At 38.9% G+C, this 21,476-nt stretch overlaps 1 protein-coding gene and 1 non-coding gene across 2 annotated transcripts in view; one reads left to right on the forward strand and one right to left on the reverse strand.

The window, feature by feature from the left end:
- Nucleotides 1-833: 833 nt before the first annotated feature.
- Nucleotides 834-21,476, reverse strand: part of XRN2 (5'-3' exoribonuclease 2) — an 83,183-nt gene continuing 62,540 nt past the window's right edge. Inside the window, exons 27-30 of the mRNA XM_066237973.1 lie at nucleotides 20,555-20,682; nucleotides 9,286-9,349; nucleotides 3,341-3,479; nucleotides 834-1,378 (exon numbers count right to left, since the gene is read on the reverse strand). Coding sequence (XP_066094070.1) covers nucleotides 1,313-1,378; nucleotides 3,341-3,479; nucleotides 9,286-9,349; nucleotides 20,555-20,682 — 397 coding nt within the window. The 3' untranslated portion in view covers nucleotides 834-1,312. The remainder of the gene's footprint in view (nucleotides 1,379-3,340; nucleotides 3,480-9,285; nucleotides 9,350-20,554; nucleotides 20,683-21,476) is intronic.
- Nucleotides 18,013-18,120, forward strand: LOC136309744 (U6 spliceosomal RNA). Its single transcript, XR_010726394.1, has one exon. It is a non-coding gene; the product is annotated as a U6 spliceosomal RNA (small nuclear RNA).

The raw sequence follows: 21,476 nt of genomic DNA on the forward strand, positions 1-21,476 counted from the left end.
TACATTTTAATATTTGGAAAAGAAATTAAAGAAATTTAACAGAAGGCACTAGCATTTTAATACATTGTGATGGTAATACATAATGGTGGTGGTGTTAATTCCCAGTGGAGAGACTTTGTCTCAACAATAAAGAACCCTGCTTTATTCACCCATCCTGGCAATGAACTGAGTAGCTTCAAAATATCTTACTAAAGGCAGGATATTTTTCCACTTAAACTAAGATTAACAAGTATGCCTTGGTTAAATATTAAAGCAAAAATGTCCTAAATCAGAAGGTCAAAGAGAATTTTAGCCTACCACCTTAGGCTAGAATAGAAAGGAAACAAAGCAATAAGTGTTTATAATGTATCTAAATTTGTTGTGGCAATCAAATGAAAAGGCATATGGAAGAGCTGTGTGTGAACACCAAGCATCAATTTTAGGAATTATAGTGTGCTTAGAAGCAACAAAAAAAAGTACAAAGTGGAATCTATTATGAAATAATACAAAAAATATGCTAAGTAGCATAGACTATTTAGCTATGAATTAAACTTTTCACTTTTCAACTTTTCTTTAAAAAATTTTAAAAGTCCTTAAGACTGGTACAGTCTACATAAAATCTGTAAAATGTAAATAATTTATTCTCACAAAGATTTTGTACTTAGCCAAATCAACAGCAGATAGACATACTAATATATGGGTTGGTTGGGTGGTCTTGCTACTTCACTGATTTTCTTTTGACATCCAATTGTAGAAATAAACTGTTTTCTGAAAAACTGATTTAAAAAAACCAACATGCTTGGCCAGGATTGTCAAAGTTCAAATACTGTAAAACTATAAGAACACAAGAGACCAGAGTTTTAAGGGTTTTTTTACTAAAGTCCAGAAATTTCCATAAGACAAGTACATTAATGAAATGTTTCCAAAGAAATACTGAACAATATATACTCTACTTGGCTGCAGGTTCCAGCTCAAGAGTTCATACCTAATTCTTGTGCATTAAAAATCAGCATGGATCTTAGATGATCGAGAATATACACTGTGTTTTGAAATCCACAGCTGGTTTGATTTTTAACCATAATGAAAAACCAGTATTCCTATTACAGCAAAGTGTTTTACAAGCAACAATAAATTCAGATCCACTGTATTATGCAACATACATCTTTGGAAAGCAACATAAAACAGTGAGACCAGATCAGTAGAAATATACAGGTAAAAGAAATACACAAAGTACTTTAGTTTTCTTAAAAACTACTACTTGAGAAAGAAATCTTTCCACAAATAGCATAAAACTGTAGACCGATGAAAGGATTTGGGCAAGCTTTACAAAAGCCTAATTCCAATTGTATCTTCCTGAGGGTGGCGGCAAAGGGTATTTTCTTCCTTCTCTGGGATATCCCTGAAAATAAGCAGAAGAGAGAGTTTATTTTCTTGATTAACACCCCTGGCAAAGAAATTAATTTTTCATCTCTATGAAAGGCTGCAGCATAAAAAGAAGGTAAATATGTCTTAGAGCTGTACCATGGAAAGTCTTCATAAATTCACAGGTGCTTTTTTTTGGTCTGTAGCTTTATTCATTCAAAGCTTGTTGCAAAGTGGGACATCAATCATACCACAGATGCTATTATTGACAACTAACCAAACATGACTTAACAGGCAATTAAAAAATTCCTTAAAATCCAAGCAAATGAATTCTAGTTAAGTGTTTTGTGTAAAACCCTTGAAATTCTCTATCTTCCCTACCGCCCCCAGCAAACCATATTGTGCTAAGGTGCCCACAACTTTAGATATATTTACACTAAAAAGTCAATTTGCTTAACTAAGACAAGAAGTCAGTTAAGGCATAAATAACTTAATTTTAGAGGTGGCTTTATATAGTAGAGCATTAAGTAAGATATTAGGTTATTACATAATCAATTACTAGTGACATAACATAAGCTAGTATGCTTGCCAATAACATTCCTGTAGATCCTTCAAAGACACTGTAAGGCCATGGCCTTGTTTAGTCGTATAAACTTCACTAAAAATACAGTGAAATCACATTAATATTGTTTTTAACAATGAATTGCTAAAATTCAGTAGTACTTCAAAAACTGTGATTTAATAAAAATCAGTGGAAAAGAGACAGAAAAAGAAATGCATTTCCAAAAGGTCCTAAAAGAGTTATAGATTTACCAAGTGGTTTTGATCTCCTACATGAGGAAGAACCTCACCTCCTATAACAGCAGAGAGCTCCTTTAAAGGGAAGCTCTCCTCCACTGAAGGAGGCAGAAGACACAATGAACTGGGGTCAGAAAGAGAGAAGTTCCCAGCTTTGCTGCCAAACTGCAGGTGTTGTAGGGTTTCAGTTCCTGACTAAGAAAAGGAGGTGACTGGACTAAACATTCTCCAATATGTCTTCTGGTTATAAGTATGTCCTCATTTCAATAACGTTATTTAGATGGCCTAGTATCACCGACTCTAGTAGTATAAACAGTCTCAAGCCACGATACGATACTGTTTTCAAAGTACAATTCTATGAACTGAATCTAATAAACTGCAACAAAATTCTCTCAAGATAATTATGATATTTTCTTAAAAAGTGAACAAAGGTCTGTAGGCAACACCAGGTAAGCAATTTAAACCCCTTCACATCAGAACAGGTGCCGGACTCCACAAACACTATGCTCTCTGAACCAGGCTGGTCCTGTCCACGGGCAAGGAGCTGACTAAAGTACATGTAAGTACTGAATAAGGCGTCAAATGCTAGGGAACAAATAGAATGAAGCAAACAGACCTGTCTTAAATACTGCTAAAAACTACATGCTATAAAGAAATGGAAATCAAGCTTACATCTACTAAAGGCATCTAAAAATATTACTCATTCAACATCTAGCTGTTTAAATATGGTAGAAAATATGTGAAAAATTTTTTTATGGATATTTTTCCCATGAGGAGACGTATCAATCGAGACACAAGACTTCTAAGATAAATAAAGATAACTGAAAAGGTATTCCTGCTTTCATCTTCTAGGAAATTATCATCTATTATGAGACTAATTTGTAGTAAAACAAAAAGCAATAGCCTTAAAGAATAAACAATGTGTTTTGGTAACTGACCACATTTGTGCTAAATGTCACTGATTACTTTGTCTGAAGGGCTTTCGGTCTAGAATTCTTGTTCAGCATCATCAAGGTATAACCTATTCAATGAGGCAGAAACTCGCCCTATATACATTTTTAATGAGGGACTGAAGTTCAGCTGAGTTACTCTATCGATATTTTATCCAGAAATGTTTTTAGGAAAATACGGAGCCCTCAGAGGCATGGCTAAGTACTAAGTGAGCAGCGTGCTTTTCGTCCCACAGCCCACGCCACATCACCTGTCTCCCACCACGATCGTCGCGTCTGGGTGGATACCCGCCAGGCCCGGCGAGCATCTGGTATTGGTTTGGCTGGAAGGCTGCATTTTGGGTTTGGAGCATCCGGTTCCATGGCAGTAGAGGTTCAGCCCCAACGCCTCTGTGGAGAAGCACCGTATGTGTGTCAGAAGTCAAGCATGTTACACAGCCAAATTCTAACACTGGCAGGTATCATGTCTAAACACAGGACAATCCAAGTTTGCTGCACTGTCATATGGGTATAGTATCAAAGTGGCCTCTGTATCCCACATATCCAGTGTAGTGTAATGTATCATGAAGTATCAGCATTTATTAAAAAAGATTGTTTAAAACTCAACTGATTCAGAAAGGCCTGACTTAAAATATATATATTTTGTTCCTCTTCAATTGTGAAAATTCCTTTTTAGTCATGTAAAGATCTGCACCCAAGATCTCCAAGTTGGGTACATTTAAGATGCTATCCAAAGAGTAAACATGTACAAGACAGGAGAATGAGGCTTTATTTTTTAAAATGTCCAGACTCATTCTTGGAGTCCATTCTTTCTAGTTAATTGCAGACTGCAAATGAATTCTTACTGCTGAGTATTTTGAATCTAGGGTAGGAGACTTGGCTGTTTTTTCCCATCCATTATTCTGCTCAATATGTCAGAAGGTCTGATCGGGAGGAAACCTTTTCAAGTTCTATTGATGCAGCTCTCAATTGACCACGGTGACCTAGCAACATGAGCACTAATTGGCATGGCTGACTGGCATTTGGTGTACAGTTTACATGGGAACACAGATTCAACAGCTATTACAACTCAGTTTGCCGGCCCGCATTACTAGTCAAAAGAAATGTTTTAATTGTCTTCAAGTGCCTATTTTAACTTTACAGATACAAAGCAACAGGTATGATTTATGAAATCATAACTTCATTTAAAACGGTCACATAAACATCGTAGCAAAGATGTACTTTCTATAGGCAATCAACATTTAAAACCTAACTTTCTCCTTAGGGCATTTTCCTCAACTTCAATTTTATAGAACAGCCACTACAAATAATAAACAAAAGCAAAATTCTCCAGTATAGTTTAACATTAGAGGCTTTGGGGCCATTAAAGATGTTAGGAGGAATTACAATAAATCTTTAAATTTGCTAAAGCACTGACAAGCGGGAATTATGTAACTGTTATCAGTATACAAACTTCACCTCCTGGGTCTTAGGAAAACAGCCCAAAGTTGGGCTTATTGGATAATGAATTCTTCTCACAGCTATTCAAGCCTGAATCCATGCTCTCTACCCCCCCCATCTCCTTCCTTCACGTGGGCTTGCCTTAATTTTTCTTAAACACTAAAGATGATTATTTTTGTGTGATGGCTCGCTGAAAAACTCTAAACAAGCCGATGCTATTCTTCAGTCAGTGGTGAAATCAGAGCTCTAATAATGTAAATCACTATAAGTGAATCAAAATTTTTAAAAAAACAAACTACATCTCAGAAAAAATACCCATATATTTAGGGCCTTGAATTATTTTTGGGCTTCATTATGAACACATATATATTGTAGCAAGACTGCCTCATCCGTTTAGTAATAATAGCTCCTTGTGCAGACAAGAACGGTCTCTTCTGGTCTCCGCAGGAGTGAGGGGATAAGATTTGTGCTGTGACCCAAGAGGCTCATCAAAACTGGGCAATTAATGCAAAACCCACACACCAAAAGTGCAACTCAGACATTGTGTTGACTGTGATCAATTTTCTTCTGTGTTAATGATAAAATTCACTCAACTGAGTTACAGGTAAATCTGATAATATAAATAATACACATACAAATGTAATTTTAAATTATTTTGTTCTAAAAATAGGTTAGAAACAAAGCTCCAGTTCAAAAACACAAGGTTCTCCTTTTTGTTTGAAATGATTATTTAAAGTATTTTTGAAAAATTTTATAAAAATAATTTAATTAAAATTAAAGAGAAAGAACAAAGTAAGGGCCATGCATGCTCTTTTTTTTGCCCTTTACTCACAGAAAGGGCTTTGTTATATTTCTATACTAGTTACATTAATCTGTAAATACTTACAAACTGAATTTGCCTTGGGAAAATACATTTTAAACATGGGATGGGAGAGTTGAGGTTAACAACTTTCAACTTAAAAATGAATAGCTACTGATTCAGGCAACTAATCTGAAGTATCTGGCACCATGGATGGCAACAATATTCTTAAGTAGCTAAATCACTGCTTTGGAAAGTGGCTGGGAACCTAAAGTAATGACTCCAATTTGGATGTTTTTAATCTATACATAAGCAAATCAAAGTTTTTAAAGATTTTCCACGGCTGAGTTTAACACCTGGAAGAAAAGACTAAACGGACACTCTGAATATGGGCAGCACAGCAGCCTCCGCTGGCAAGAACATAAATAAGGCGCAAAACTCAAGTGGCGTAGAGCACTGCACATCTCTGCGTGTGTGACACTAGACTGACTGTCTTTGTGTCAGGAAGGAGGTGGTGTGTGTGTGTGTTCCTGTTGTACTTTTAAGTGAAATAAACATGAATTGTAGATACTACTTCAAAATAGGAAAATTTTTAAAAATTTTAATTATTTATTTATTTTGTGACAGAGTGAGTCAGAGAGAGGGACAGACTAGGAAGGGAGAGAGATGAGAAGTATCAATTCTTCATTGTGGCACCTTAGTTGCTCAATCACTGCTTTCTCATATGTGCTTTGATGGGGGGGGGGGTGAGGGGGACTACAGCAGACTGAGTGGCCCCTTGCTTGAGCCAGTGACCTTAGGCTCAAGCTGGTGAGCTTTGCTCAAACCAGATGAGTCCGCACTCAAGCTGGTGACCTTGGGGTCTCGAACCTGGGTCCTCTGCATCCCAGTCCGACGCTCTATCCACTGCTCCACCGCCCAGTCAGGTGAAAATAATTTTTTTTTAAAGTATAGTTTAGAAAATAAAATGTACACTGAAAATTTTCTTTTCCATAGGGTTCTCAACCAAACATTTAAAACAGTGCAGTGGAAAAGTATTAAACCAATATTTTGTCCTCTATGTATTCTAAGGTCAGAATGATTGGAATGCAATAAATGATTAAGGTACCGAAACTATAAGTTGATGTTTCTGATCTCTCTCTCTTCCTGTCTGTGTGTGTTTCTCTCTCTCTCTCTCTCTCTCTCTCTCTCTTAAAAAAAAAAGGATGATTGGCCCGGGCTGGTTGGCTCAGTGGTAGAGCATCGGCCTGGCATGCAGGAGTCCCGGGTTCGAATTCCGGCCAGGGCACACAGGAAAAGCGCCCATCTGCTTCTCCACCTCTCTCCCTCTCCTTCCTCTCTGTCTCTCTCTTCCCCTCCCACAGCCAAGGCTCCATTGGAGCAAAAGTTGGCCCGGGCGCTGAGGTTGGCTCTGTGGCCTCTGTCTCAGGCGCTAGAATGGCTCTGGTTGCAGCAGAGCATCGCCCCCTGGTGGGCATGCTGGGTGGATCTCGGTCGGGCGCATGCGGGAGTCTGTCTGCTTCCCTGTTTCCAACTTCATTAAAAAAAAAAAAAAAAAAAAGGATGATTGGAATGACAAGTGCTACCAAAATAAGTGATGCACTGTATTTGCTATAGTTTAAGATTTGAAGTTTAGGTATATGAATAAATGATATATTTCTTACATGACCATGATTTAAGACATAAGACAGAATTCTATTACACTCAACATTAAATTTTTGTTTTAAGGCATGATTTTAAATTTCTGACTAAAACTAAACCAAAAATGCTCCACAAAACCTGCCCCTAATCTACTGAGTTCACAAAGTCAGTCAGGGTATTACCAATTTCTGACTAGGGCAGAAAAAGCAAAAATATGATGGATGTCAGGACAATGGTGATAATCTTTGGAAAAGTTTTAATGTGTGGAGGAAGAGAAAGGAAAGCTACAGGGAAAGAAGAGGAAGTAGACTCTTTATACCCTTTGAAGTCCTCATGGCTTCACTATAATGTTATGCTCAGAGGAAGCATTCTGATGAGTCTTATCTGAATTGAAAAGTTTCTTAGTAAAGAACAGTACAGGGCCCTGGCCGGTTGGCTCAGTGGTAGAGCGTTGGCCTGGTGTGTGGGAGTCCCGGGTTCAATTCCCGGCCAGGGCACACAGGAGAAGCACCCATCTGCTTCTCCACCCCTCCCCCTCTCCTTCCTCTCTTTGTCTCTCTTCCCCTCCCGCAGCCAAGGCTCCATTGGAGCAAAGTTGGCCCGGGCGCTCAGGATGGCTCTGTGGCCTCTGCCTCAGGCGCTAGAATGGCTCTGGTTGCAGCAGAGCATCGCCCCCTGGTGGGCATGCCCGGTGGATCCTGGTCGGGCGCATGCGGGAGTCTGACTGCCTCCCCATTTCCAACTTCAGAAAAATACAAAAAAAAAAGAAAAAAGAACAGTACAAAAGGAAGACCTTAAATAAGCCACTAACTTCTGTGTGCCTTTGTTTCCTCATCTGTAAAAATAACAGCACTTTAAAGGGTTGCTAGGAGGAATTAACAAAGTCATTTTCTAAAAGCATGTTAGCATAGTGCTGGCACTGTGAGCAGATAATAAATGTTAGCAATTAATAATATGGGAAAGAGGACAGCAACAAAGTGTGTAAACTAAGTCTTAAAATCAAACTTGACAAATGTAATTGAGAAAGACAGTTATTTAAAAAGAGATCAACCCTTACGTGGTAATACGCAATATAGAAAAAATTTACTCTTTACTAATTTGTTTGGAAATAGTGCAACTCTGAGTATGTCGCAGTAGTACATCCAGTGTGTACTGAACAATTACATGGAAAATAAAACAAATACAGGCATCATTAATTGTCTTAAATTTAAAATGCAGCTTTCAATAAGTATTAATTATTAAGTATAATTAAAAAGTTTAAGACTATCAATAAACAATTGAATAACATGATTTCATTCATCTTTCTGAAAAAAATAATGAAGTTTTATAGTCTCTAAAGAATGAATTCTCTTAAAAGGGTGTGCAGCCTTTATAACCCTGTTCATAACACTTGATTCATTTTAGATGTGAACAGATCAGACTGCTAAAACACTGGAGGAGAAGGGAACAAAACAGCTTAGCACTAGGCTGGCAAAGAAGGATGCCTTACTATGATGGGACTTACTTTGTTTTAACACTAACTGAAGCAGCAAAACCAGCATAAAATGATAGATTTTAAAGCTGCCCTTTAAAAAATTATTCTCTAGATGTTAATATAATTATTCATAACATGCCTAGCTGCCTTGTCATGTAGAGCCAACTGACTTAGAAGCACATAACTTATCAATGAAAGAACACATGTCAAACATCCCTTGTTATTAAACCATGTCACATTCTTCCTAGACCCTGGTACTTATTAGACTGCAGATCCCATAATCCTCTTCTGAGTCCCTTCTGCGTTTAATTCAGTTCAGTCTTAAGTAGTTAAAGAAACTGTTTTCAGTGGCAACGAATAACTACTGACCTACAGTGACACTGCCCTACAATAGGCTTGTCAGCCCTGAAAAAGTTGTACCAAAGAAGCTGATTAGGACTTCAAGAGGTTTGTAGCAAGAATCAATGGTGGGTCTGTACTAATGCTACGTTGCCAGCACAGAAATGATAAAAGTGGAACACCATTAGTTATGCCTCATTAAGTTGCACAACCCTTCTAAAAAGAAATTTGTTTAGCCTTACCAAAACCTAATGCAATTTTAAGCTTTCTGTGCTGCATTTTTCAGGGCTCAAAAGCTTCAATAAAATAAAAGCCAAGAACTAAGAAGAGTAGGAAAGTATATAAACACAAGTCTTCTACTTCAATGTGTTAACCATCTATTTTCCCAAAAGACAGGCACCTGAAAAACCTTTAAGAGAGAAGAAAGTATATTTCAAGCCAGAAAGCTCATGTCTCAAATGATGTGGGAAAAGATTTTAAAGTGATGTTTGCTTTATTATTACCTGTCAAATCGTTGCTGCTGGAAAAGGGGAGGAGGCCCTCGCCAGGAGTCCTGGGGCCTCATATCTGGAAAACAGGAGAGTTAAACAGGAGTTTTTAAATAAGTAATCACTATTCAGTTACTCACATATTTTATAGTTAAAAATTCTTGCAAAAAAAAAAAAAGAGACAATATAAACTAAATAAACCAGCATAATTACACGAACTGGAGGTGCAAAAAGATTTTACAAAACCAACAGGGTCAGTAAATTTTTTCATTTTATTAGTTTTCCTTTGATAATGAAACAGTTTTAGTAAGCTTGGTCATTAAACTTACACATTTCTCTCGCACGCTATGTATGTGTGCATGTATATGCAGATATGTACATGTACTTTTTACAGTTATATTTTAAGTGCTGTGCTAAAGGAAGGGATTAGATTTTTCCCCTTAATACAAACTTAACATATGGTGACTTTAATAATAGAAATACTGAAATTTTCTACCTAAGTGGAAAGGAACCATCACCTACCTAGCTATCACAACATAAAGCAGAGAGCATACAATCTCTCCAACACAGGCCAGAAAGACGTGTCAATAAATTGACGACCTACTTTTCTGTTGTTTTCCGATAGTCAAACCTCTTCCTCTAACACAAAGCTGAACTAGCAACACCTAAGTATAATATAAGAAACAATTAAATGGCTCCTCCTCCTCCACATGCGGGTTTAACAGAACACTCCATAGCACTGGGCAGCAGGGGAGCTTAGTAGCTCAGTAGGCTGGTATCAACCACCACCACTCTGGTCTCCAGCCTTGCAATCACCTTGGCCACCCTTCAACAGGGTCTGTGTGTGACCTAATTAAAACAGTTGGTTCCAGGAGTTGTCTAATGAGTTCACTGTGTGAGGACAGTAACCTCCTCCAGACTCCTGAGACCCAAGACAACAGGCTTACCATAATGTATTCAGGCTCACATTTTAACGGAAACACAAACTAGAAACAAGCTTTTCAAAATTACTTTCTTAAAGGAAAGAAAAAAATGAAAGCTTATCTCTGGTTAGAACTGCCCCCATCCCAAATGCAATCTGGTTTACTTAAAAAAGGAAAGAGAGAAAAGTGAAGCTGTGTTTTAAGAGCCCGGCAAAGGAAAATATGGAACAAGTGAAACACCTGACTGCTCACAGTGGTTCCAGCATGAGACACTGGCCCCTGCTGCCCGGCTCCCGCCACCCCCCGCCCAGCTGACCGTGCAGACCAAAGAGTCCAACACGGACAAGCACTCTTGGGGGGTGGGGAGAGCCATGACAAGCAGCATCTGCCTTCACCGCCATTATGTCCAAGAAGAATCCTATTCTATATTGAAAGAGGTGGGATCTCCAGTTGATTTGAATTAAGTCCCTTTTTAATCTCTTAAAAACCAAGCTAGTGCAGCCAAACTGGGAAATAACGCTAAGGAGTTTTCAGGTGGTCATTATATATTCAAAGCCTGAGTAGACTCAGGAAGCTGGTCACCACACAATCTATAAAAGCAGGGCAAAAAGGATCTCTAGTCTAGCCCCAGAATGACTTCTGACTCACTACTACAGACTATACACTACCTGAAAATCATATTACAGAAGGTAGACCCAGAAATTCTTAGAAGGCAGCCATTATTTCATCTGTGTGGTTTATTTCTATGGAAAAACTCCAGGTACACTTACTATAAAACACCATGTATCATTTCAGTGAGTTACCATTTATGAGAAAGCAACCTATTTATTGAAAGTAAAATCAACATCTGGGCTACTTTTTCTGACCATTACTTTGTTAAAGTCTACTGGTCTATTCAGATATTGTACAAAAATTAGGTTAGTGAAAACTGGTTAAAATGTTCCCAGAACTATTTTATTTTAGTGTGATACAGACATAACATTAACTAATATAAGAAGCCAAATATCTAGCACTACACTTCCCATGTGTCGCCATCCCTGAGGAGCTCAGCGGGTACATGTCCCTTCACCATTCAGACTGTATACCTTGAGTTTGGCTCCCCAGTGTCTCTTTACAGGCATTGCCAAGGGATTCATTCTCTACATGACACTTACAGAAGCTTCCATACCGGGTCACCAATACTTTTAAAATCGAATGAAGATAATTTTTTTAAAAATGCATCTGCATTAAGAATAGCCCTCAGAACTACTTATCTTAATATTCTGTGAAACATAAATGCAGAAGAAGTTTGTATCTTTTCTCCTAGGAAGCGTACAAGTAGAGGGAAAGTCATTACCATCAGGAATACATATTTATTAGGTTCAAATATACTACATGTTAGATTAAACACAACAATATTGCTAGGTAGAATTGGAATGTCAAGTTCATTAAGTATAAATGCTTTACTTGGGGAGGGGGAACCTTTCAATAATCTGCCTGTATACCTAAAAGTCACCAGGAATATGGCAGAAGTCCTCACTCCATCACTTCTAGTATGCCACATACTTTCCATTCTATTTTGCTTTTGATATTTCTCACCTCCAAACAATCTTTTGCAAACAGACTCAGCACATGCAAATACTACAGTTCTTTGTTAAAATCTAATAAAATTTTCCAAGACTTTAAAAATTGTGTCACATAATTATTAAAACATCTCCTGCTTTCAATTCAAAAAAAGAAAAATAGAAAAGATCAAAGACAAACATCAAGGCTACCTTTAAACAAATATCTTCATGTGGCCCTGAACAAACTATAGACAGCCCTCAAGTATTCACAAAAAAGAAGTATTTCCTGGCCGGTAAGTAATAAAGTAGAAGGTGAAACAAACTTACTATCTTTCATTTGTATGGCTCTAACAAAAGTTCCATTTGAGAGGGAGAAAAAAAATTAGAAATACTGAACTGCACTTCAGAAGGTACGGGCAACAGAGGAAAAAATGACAATTTTTCCTTTGGTTTAAAAACATATCCCTTTTCTAGAGCTTCTAAGGCCACACAAACCAAGGCTTCGCAAATAACTCAAGTGACAATTTACCTAATCAGTGTGACAATCACAGAAAAATTTCCCTGTTTACTGATTGCACTAATCAAAAATCACATTTCAAATGGGGCTAATTGACAAGTTTACCGACTGAAATTAAGAGAAGAGACCTATCAGTTCTCTGGATTGTAGGAATAAAATGCTTTATTCACACCGAGTACTCAGGTCTGCACTTGACTCCAAGAAGCTATCAGTGACTGGACAATTACTCATCAGCCCAAAACTGACACATCACAGATAAATCAAAGACCACCAGTGAGAAACACCTACAGCAGACACTTGACAGAGCTGGCAGCTGGACCAAATGGCCCTTCTTGAGCATAATTTTGCATCACAGGAAAAAAAAAAAAAAGCTACAATACTAAAAATATTTCAAAAGACTAATAAAATGGCTTAGATGTCAATTTTACTAAAACAAACCATTTCTCATCATATTTCAAAGTTCAAAACTTTGAAATAAAGAGAAAACCAGATCTTTTAATTGTCATTTAATAATTCTATAGTAATTAGTATGTGCCAGATAATGTTTCAAGTACTTGATAACTCATTTACTGTGAATATTCTGTGAGATGGGCATTCTCTGTACCATTTTAGAAATGAGGAAACAAGGTTACAGACAGAAACCTGCCTGAGATCACAGGCTATTAAGGGGCAGAGTGGAAGCCACAGGATGGGCTCTCAGCCACTGCCCCGGACACTGCTGCTCCACTGTGCTCCTGGACAGGACGACATCTCACGCTCTTTTATTTCAGAGGGACCAGAGCAGAACCCCCTCCTCGATCAGGAGGCTCCGAAGCTTAGGGCTTTTCAAGAAGACAGCATTAGGAATTTGAAAACTTTTAATACTTCAAAAGTGTGGAATTAACATTATTATGCATACCTAATGAAGACAGAAAGAAAAAATAAACATTCTTAACTACAATTTGGTAGAAAGGACCTTAACAAACACAGATTCGTGGGGAGGAAAAAAAAAAGATCTTGGTTAAAATATTTGAAATCACTGTCCTTTTTAAAAGGGTTACATTACCCTACAACACTGAGTATTCAAAAAAAACAAATATAAGGCATCAGATAAAAATTATAAGATACACACAGAGCTATAGATGGATAGATCAATGTATAGATTGACTGACGGGCAGGGATTAGTTCTGCCTGCATAAATATGAAATACAGAGGTCACAACAGACCATGAAACACGCCAGAAAAGTCGAAATGATAATAATAAAAACAAAAGTCAAATCATATGTTGACTATGTATAAAAAGTAATGAGAGGCCCTGGCCAGTTGGCTCAGTGGTAGAGCGTCGGCCTGGTGTGCAGAAGTCCCGGGGTTGATTCCTGGCTAGGGCACACAGGAGATGCGCACATCTGCTTCTCCACCCCTCTCCCTCTCCTTCCTCTCTATCTCTCTCTTCCCCTCCTGCAGCCAAGGCTCCATTGGAGCAAAGCTGGCCCGGGCACTAGGGATGGCTCTATGGCCTCTGCCTCAGGCGCTAGAATGGCTCTGGTTGCAACAGAGCAATGCCCCAGATGGGCAGAGCATCGCCCCCTGGTGGGCGTGCCGAGTGGATCCCGGTCAGGCGCATGTGGGAGTCTGTCTGTCTTTCCCCATTTCCAGCTTCAGTTAAAAAAAAAAAAAAAAGTAATGAGGAGAAAAATCACAGATAATGGAATTTTCTTTTTTTTTTTTTTTTTTGAGAGACAGGCAGACAAGCAGCCAAGAATAGAGATAAGAAGCATCAACTTATAGTTGCGTCGTATTTTTTGGTTGTTCATTGATTGCTTTCTCGTACATGCCTTGATGGGGGGCTCCACCTGACCCAGTAACCCCTTGCTTAAGCGACCTTGGGTTCAAGACAGCGACCATGGGATCATGTCGATGATCCCATGCTCCAGTCAGTGACCCTGCGCTCAAGCTGGCTGAGTCTATGCTCGAGTCAGTGACCTCAGGGTTTTGAACCTGGATCTTCAGTCTAGGCTGACACTCTATTCACTGTGCCACTACTGGTCAGAACAAAATTTCCTTTCTCGATAATCAGCAGCATTGTCTGCGCTTATCACACAACTGTCACCATTTGCTACTGGCAATGGCCATTTCACATTAGGCCGATTATTTATCCAACATTTCTCCTACAAAGGTTATCAGGGAATAATCTTTGATATATAAGACATGGTTACCTTCTAGGAAATGCAACCTGGCAACCCCAAGTTTTTCTAGGTTCTCTTACTAGCAAGGGTAATTAAAATTCATTAACCTATCCAAATCCTTCTTGAACTTCTACATTTCTGGGTCATATACAGGTAATTCCCAATTTTCTCTCCAGCTGTCTTTTGTCTTCAGCAAGTATCAGACCTATATTTAACTCCTGGCAGTGACTTCAATGTCTTAGCACTTCAACCTCCACAAAATCCAGATACATCAGATTCCTCCATATTCCTTCACCCTCCCAGGTTTCCAAGTTCTGTTCAAGGCCTCATTAGTCACCAGGGTGTCACAGTGCACATGTGAGCCTCATCTTGAACCTTCTGTGTCCCTCACTAATCACATTCAATTATCCAGCCCTTCAGTTCCCCCTCTCCCACCGCCTCCACTCTGAATCCACTCTGCCACACATCACTCCTGACTTCTATCCATCACCTCTCCCTACCTACAACACCATCAGGCCTCCTCTATAACCAACAGACTTGGGTTCTAGAAAGGAGCTGTAATTGTGCACTCTTCTGTTTCAAAAAAGTCTTGAGAAGCTCTTACAAATAGAGAAAAATTTGCACAAATTAATAAATCAGCAAAGGACAAGAACATCTGTTGGCTATTTGTATGTCTTCTTGAAAGCAGTGTCTACTCAGGTCTTATCCTGTTTTTTAATTGAATTGTTTGCTTGATTGCTGCTGAGCTTTGTGAGTTCTTTATATATTTTGAATATTAACCCCTTATCAGAGCTGTTGTTTGCAAACATCTCCCATTTAATTGGCTGCCTATTTGTTTTGTCAGTTTCTTTTGCTGTGCAGAAGCTTTTTAGTTTGATATAGTCCCATTCATTTATTTTTGCTTTTACTTCCCGTGCCTTTGGGGCCAAATTCATAAAATGTTCTCTACGATCAAGGTTAATAAGTTTAGTACCTATGTTTCCTTCTATGTAATTTATAGTTTCAGGTCTTATACAGTGTGTCCGTAAAATCATGGTGCACTTTTGACCGGTCACAGGAAAGCAACAAGACACGATAGAAATGTGAAGTCTGCACCAAATAAAAGGAAAAGCCTCCCAGTTTCTGTAGGATGATGTGGCAGCATGTGCGCATGCACAGATGATGATGTAACACCGTGTATACAGCGGAGCAGCCCATAGCCATGTCAGTCGAGATGTGGACGGTACAGAGGTTCAGTGTGTTCTGTGGCTTGCTAAATTCAAATCCGTGACCAAAGTGCAACGTGAATATTGGCGTGTTTATAATGAAGCGCCACCACATAGGAATAACATTACTTGGTGGGATAAGCAGTTGAAGGAAACCGGCAGTTTGGTGGAGAAACCCCGTTCTGGTAGGCCATCAGTCAGTGACAAGTCTGTAGAGGCTATACGGGATAGCTACTTAAGGAGCCCTAAAAAATCTGTGCGTGAGCCCACATCGAACTGCACTGAATAGGTATGAAACTGGGAGAGTTTTCCTTTTATTTGGTGCAGATTTCACATTTCTATCATCTTTTGTTGCTTTCCTGTGACCAGTCAAAAGTGCACCATGATTTTACGGACACACTGTATTTAGGTCTTTGATCTATTTTGAATTCAGTTTTGTGGAGGGGGACAAACTGTAGTCAAGTTTCATTATTTTGCATGTGGTTTTCCAATTTTCCCAGCACCATTTATTAAAGAGGCTTTCTTTTCTACATTGTGTGTTTTTGGCTCCTTTGTTGAAGATGATGTGTCCATATATATGTGGTTTTATTTCTGGGCTTTCAATTCTGTTCCATTGGTCTGTATGTCAGTTTTTCTGCCAATACCATGATGTTTTGATTATTATGACTAGATAGTATAATTTGAAGTCAGATAGTGTGATGACTCTGGTTCCATTCTTTTTTCTCAGGATTGCTTTGGCAACAGGAGTCTTTTATGACTCCACACAAATCTGGTGATATTTTGTTCTGTTTCTTTAAAAAATGACATTGGGATTTTAATGGGGATTGTATTAAATTTGTATACTGCTTTAGGTAATATGGCCATTTTAACTATGTTGATTCTTCCGATCCATAAACATGGAATATTTTTCCAATTACCTGTGTCATTTTCAATTTCCTTTAATAATGCTTTGGGCCCTGGCCAGTTGGCTCAGTGGCAGAGCATAGGCTCTGTGTGTGGATGTCCCCAGTTCTATTTCTGGTCAGGGCACTCAGAAATGCTCATCTACTTCTCTACTTCCCCCCTTTTGCTTCTTTCTCTCTCTGGTTCAATTTGAGCGAGTTGGCCCCAGGCACTGAGAATGACTCCATGGCTTCCACTTCAGGCACTAAGAAAAGCTCATTTGCTGAGCAACAGAATAATGCCCTAGACGAGCAGAGCAACATCCCCCTAGTGGGCTTGCAGGGTGAATCCCAGTCAGGGCACATGCAGGAGTCTGTCTCTCTGCCTCCCCTCCTCTCACTAAATTAAAAAAAGTATAACAACAATATCTTGTAGTTTCGGTATATAAATCTTTCACATCCTCTATTAAGTTTATTCCTAGGTATTTTATTTTTTTGTGGCAATTGTAAAAGTAATTTTTTTTTCAGTTCATTTTCTGAAGTTTTATTGTTGGTGGTTCTATAGACTTTTTACTCCTCCCATCTCCACCTCCTTTGAACAGATGTTAAGTATAATTAGAATTGCAGTACTAATCCTTGGGTGACTAAATGTTTACAAGTTACCAGGCAGAGAGGGCCACTTGCTCTAAGTCAATCCCTACTTTACAGAACCCATTTCCTATTTGGTAATGACATAGTTAAAGATATTCTAACAAAGAGAATCTAATCAAAGTTTCTTTTTAAGTATAAAAAATTATATCTAATAAGAGCTAAAACAGCCTGACCAGGCAGTGGTACAGTAGATAGAGCGTAGGACTAGGATGCCAAGGACCCAGGTTCGAGACCCCGAGGTCACCAGCTTAAGCGCGAGCTCATTTGGTTTGAGCAAAAGCTCACCAGCTTGGACCCAAGGTCGCTGTCTCGATCGAGCAAGGGGTTACTCAGTCTGCTGAAGGCCTGTGGTCAAGGCACATATGAGAAAGCAATCAATGAACAACTAAGGTGTTGCAATGCAATGCGCAATGAAAAACTAATGATTGATGCTTCTCATCTCTCCATTTCTGTCTGTCTATCCTTGTCTGACTCTGTCTCTGTAAAAAAAAAAAAAAAAAAAAAGAGCTAAAACAATGGCAAATGAGTTACACATAATAATAAAAGAGGAGGACCCCACTTTGAAATACCAGACGCTGAGAGGAATTGTCTTTTTCCAAAGAAGGCAAATAAAAACTACAGAATTGCAAGCCCATAAAGGCATGAAATTCTTTGCCTCTGGTGTAATCCTGATAAACTTAATAACTTTCTGATTTTTTCCTTTCTCTGACTATTGGAGCAGGATCCCACAGGCTTGGAAGGGGACCTCAAATGAAGTACTCAGAGTTATACGAACCCCACAGTGCAGAAAAAATCATGGGCTTTTAGATTCTCAAATGGGCCCGTGATTCCCTAAAAGCTAAAAACCACTGATGGAGTGCTCGCTTCGGCAGCACATATACTAAAAATTGGAACGATACAGAGAATATTAGCATGGCCCCTGCGCAAGGATGACATGTAAAAACCACTGATGGAGGCAGAATTTCCCAAAGTGTGCCCTTCCTACCACAGCTGGTACTCAAGATGATTTTCTGGGGGTCCAGCAAACTTATGGGCCATGAAACTTACCTTCATACCTATATTTATTTTGATGTATATTTGAAAAAAATACAAGCACATCAAATCCATAATGTCATAGTATTGATATAATTTTTAAAAAGCCTAATTTCAGTTAAAAAATGTCAAGGATTTAGTAAGCAGCTGTCTGGGTGACACTGAGATAGACTGTGGTGGCAGAGCTCCTACCCCGCTGCTGGCATTAGGAAACACAAGATGAAAGGAAGCTGCTTAACAAAGGGTGCCTGCTTTCACCTTTGCTAATCAAACTTCTCTGCAGTTCTCCTCAGTGTACTCAATGCTCAGGAATTCTCCACAACCATCATCTTGAGAAAGTGTGCTAAAACAACCCACAGAGATTATACATGTATCTGATACTCAGCATCTTGATTTTTCTTCCTATTTGGAAGTTATGATACCATTATGGACAGAAGTAAACGTCAGAGAGTGATAAGAAAAAAGGAACTGATAAAGACTGTGTCAATAAACAGATGGCTTTAACAATAATGTGGATTTTGGATTTCACCATTTACTGATAAAATCTCAGGGCATAGATAAAGAAATAGCATATGACCCAGCAATTCCACTTCTGGGTATCTATCTGATTAAAATGAAAATAGTTTGAAAAGATATATGTACTACTAAGTTCACTATAACAATGTTTACATTAACCAAGAGATACATTGATAAATGCATGGATAAAGAGGAAGAGGACTTGGCACACACACACATACACACACAACAAATAATACTCAGCTATAAAAAAGAATACACTAGCCCTGGCCGGTTGGCTCAGCGGTAGAGCGTCGGCCTGGCGTGCGGGAAACCCGGGTTCGATTCCCGGCCAGGGCACATAGGAGAAGCGCCCATTTGCTTCTCCACCCCCGCCCCTCCTTTCTCTCTGTCTCTCTCTTCCCCTCCCGCAGCCAAGGCTCTATTGGAGCAAAGATGGCCCGGGCGCTGGGGATGGCTCCTTGGCCTCTGCCCCAGGCGCTAGAGTGGCTCTGGTCGCAGCAGAGCGACACTCCGGAGGGGCAGAGCATTGCCCCCTGGTGGGCAGAGCATCGCCCCTGGTGGGCGTGCTGGGTGGATCCCAGTCGGGCGCATGCGGGAGTCTGTCTGACTGTCTCTCCCTGTTTCCAGCTTCAGAAAAATACAAAAATAAATAAATAAATAAATAAATAAATAAGAATACACTCTTGCCATTTGAGACAACATGGATGTTAAGCAACATAAGTCAGACAGAGAAAGACAAATACTGTATGATTTTACTTACATGTGAAATCTAAAAAACAAAGCAAATTCACAGACACAGAGAACAATCTAATGGTTGCCAGAGAAAAGAGGGGTAGGGGTTGGGGGGTGAGGGGTGGAGGCGTGGGCAGAAAAAGAAAAGGGATTAAGATGTACAAACTTCCAGTTTATAAGTCACAGGAATGTAATGTACAACGGAGGGAACACAGCCCTCCCTCTTTTTTTTAAAATTTATGGAATATTCTAAAGACTTAGAAAAATATTGAAATACCATACTTAACAAACGTTAGCATTTTGCCACACTCTCTTCCCCTGCCATTCTAATGTCCAGACAACCAGACACCAGGCAACCAGGAATGAAGCAGAAAGGGCTTCATGAAGAAAGTGGTTCTGAAAACTTGGCACATAATGTAGACTTTCTTGATAAAAGAGCACAGCCATGGAGCCCAAAAAAACATTACATGAAGATAAAATTTAAAATTAATGCAAAAGTCTATGAAGCCTAACATTCCACAATTTTGTCCCCTTTTCACTGCAATCCAAATGCCATGTAATTATTTTCATGGTTGCCATTTCTGAACCACTTCTGTTCACAAAACAAGTTATAAGGGTTCAGGGAAAGGACCATGGTCTTCTGAGAACCAGGGGGTTAATGGCTCATTCCTACCTAAGCAATGCCTGGCTTTATCTTTTGTGGTTCTGAGATACAATTTATTCAAGAAAGGGTTACTGTTGTCTTTCAATTAAGTGATTGTTAATTATGTATCTACTGCACACGATTTAAGTGCCCTACTACTTCTACTTGTATTAATAGAATAAACAGCAACACACTTCACATACCTCTTTTTGCATGTGCTCACTCAAAAGATTTATAAATTAAGACAGTAAATTCATATGACAGTCAATTCATATATTCAATTAACTATATATACACAGTAAAAATATCTGAAGACTGCATGAACTACTCTCTTTAATTCTTCTCAATTATATGTTTTAAGTCCACTATCTCTGAATGGATAAAATAAATTCTTTAGCAATGAAGATTAGAAACCAACCTTTGCTGTAAAATTTAATTTAGCATGAAAAATAACCAGTCAGCAAAAACGTACTTGACATAAGTTTTGGAATCTGGGCTTGTCCTCGCAACAGCGGCCTGTATAAGTTTCCCTGGTAAGTCACAGGCGGTGGTGCGGCATTGCTGTAAACCCCAGTGCCTGAGCCTCTTGGCATAACGTGGCTGTAAGGACAGAAGCAGGAAAACAATTAGAAAATAATCTAGAGTTATCCAGCACATCTCAGCTGACACTAAGTAAACAAGTGCTAGCAGCCTTCTCTGTACTACCAGAGCTGATGAAGATAACACCAATTTAAAAGATTAGTAACAAAGTTTAAAACAGTACCCGATATTTTTTTTTTAATATTTTATTTATTGATTTTTTTTTTTAGAGAGAGAGAGAGAGAGAGAGAGAGAGAGAGAGAGAAGGATGAGGAGCAGGAAGCATCAACTCCCATATGTGCCCCGACCAGGCAAGCCCAGGGTTTTGAACCGGCGACCTCAGCGTTTCCAGGTTGACGCTTTATCCACTGTGCCACCACAGGTCAGGCCAAAAGATTTTTTTTTTTTTTTTATTGATTGATTTTTTGAGAGAGGGGGGACAGAGAGAGAGAGAGAAAGAGGAGGAGCAGGAAGCATCAACTCCCATATGTGCCTTGACCAGGCAAGCCCAAGGTTTTGAACAGTACCCGATATTAATGGAGACAGCAAATGTTCATTTGTCACACCAAGATTCTTAATGCATAATCATTTAAATTTTTATTATTTTAAGCAAAAAGAAGTCAGTCTATTTTTCTTGGCATTATATTTCAGTTGTGTCCTAAAAAACCTATGCTGTTGCTATCACTGTGCAGTTGTCTCTTGATATCTAGGGTATTGGTTGGGTCCAGGACCTCCTGGGAATACCAAAAGCTGAGGAGTCCTATAAAATGGTGTAACAGCTGTACAAAACCTATATCTGCACATAAGCTATAGCA

This window comes from Saccopteryx bilineata, chromosome 6 (assembly GCF_036850765.1).
Source record: "Saccopteryx bilineata isolate mSacBil1 chromosome 6, mSacBil1_pri_phased_curated, whole genome shotgun sequence".
In the NCBI taxonomy this organism is placed as follows: Eukaryota; Metazoa; Chordata; class Mammalia; order Chiroptera; family Emballonuridae; genus Saccopteryx; species Saccopteryx bilineata.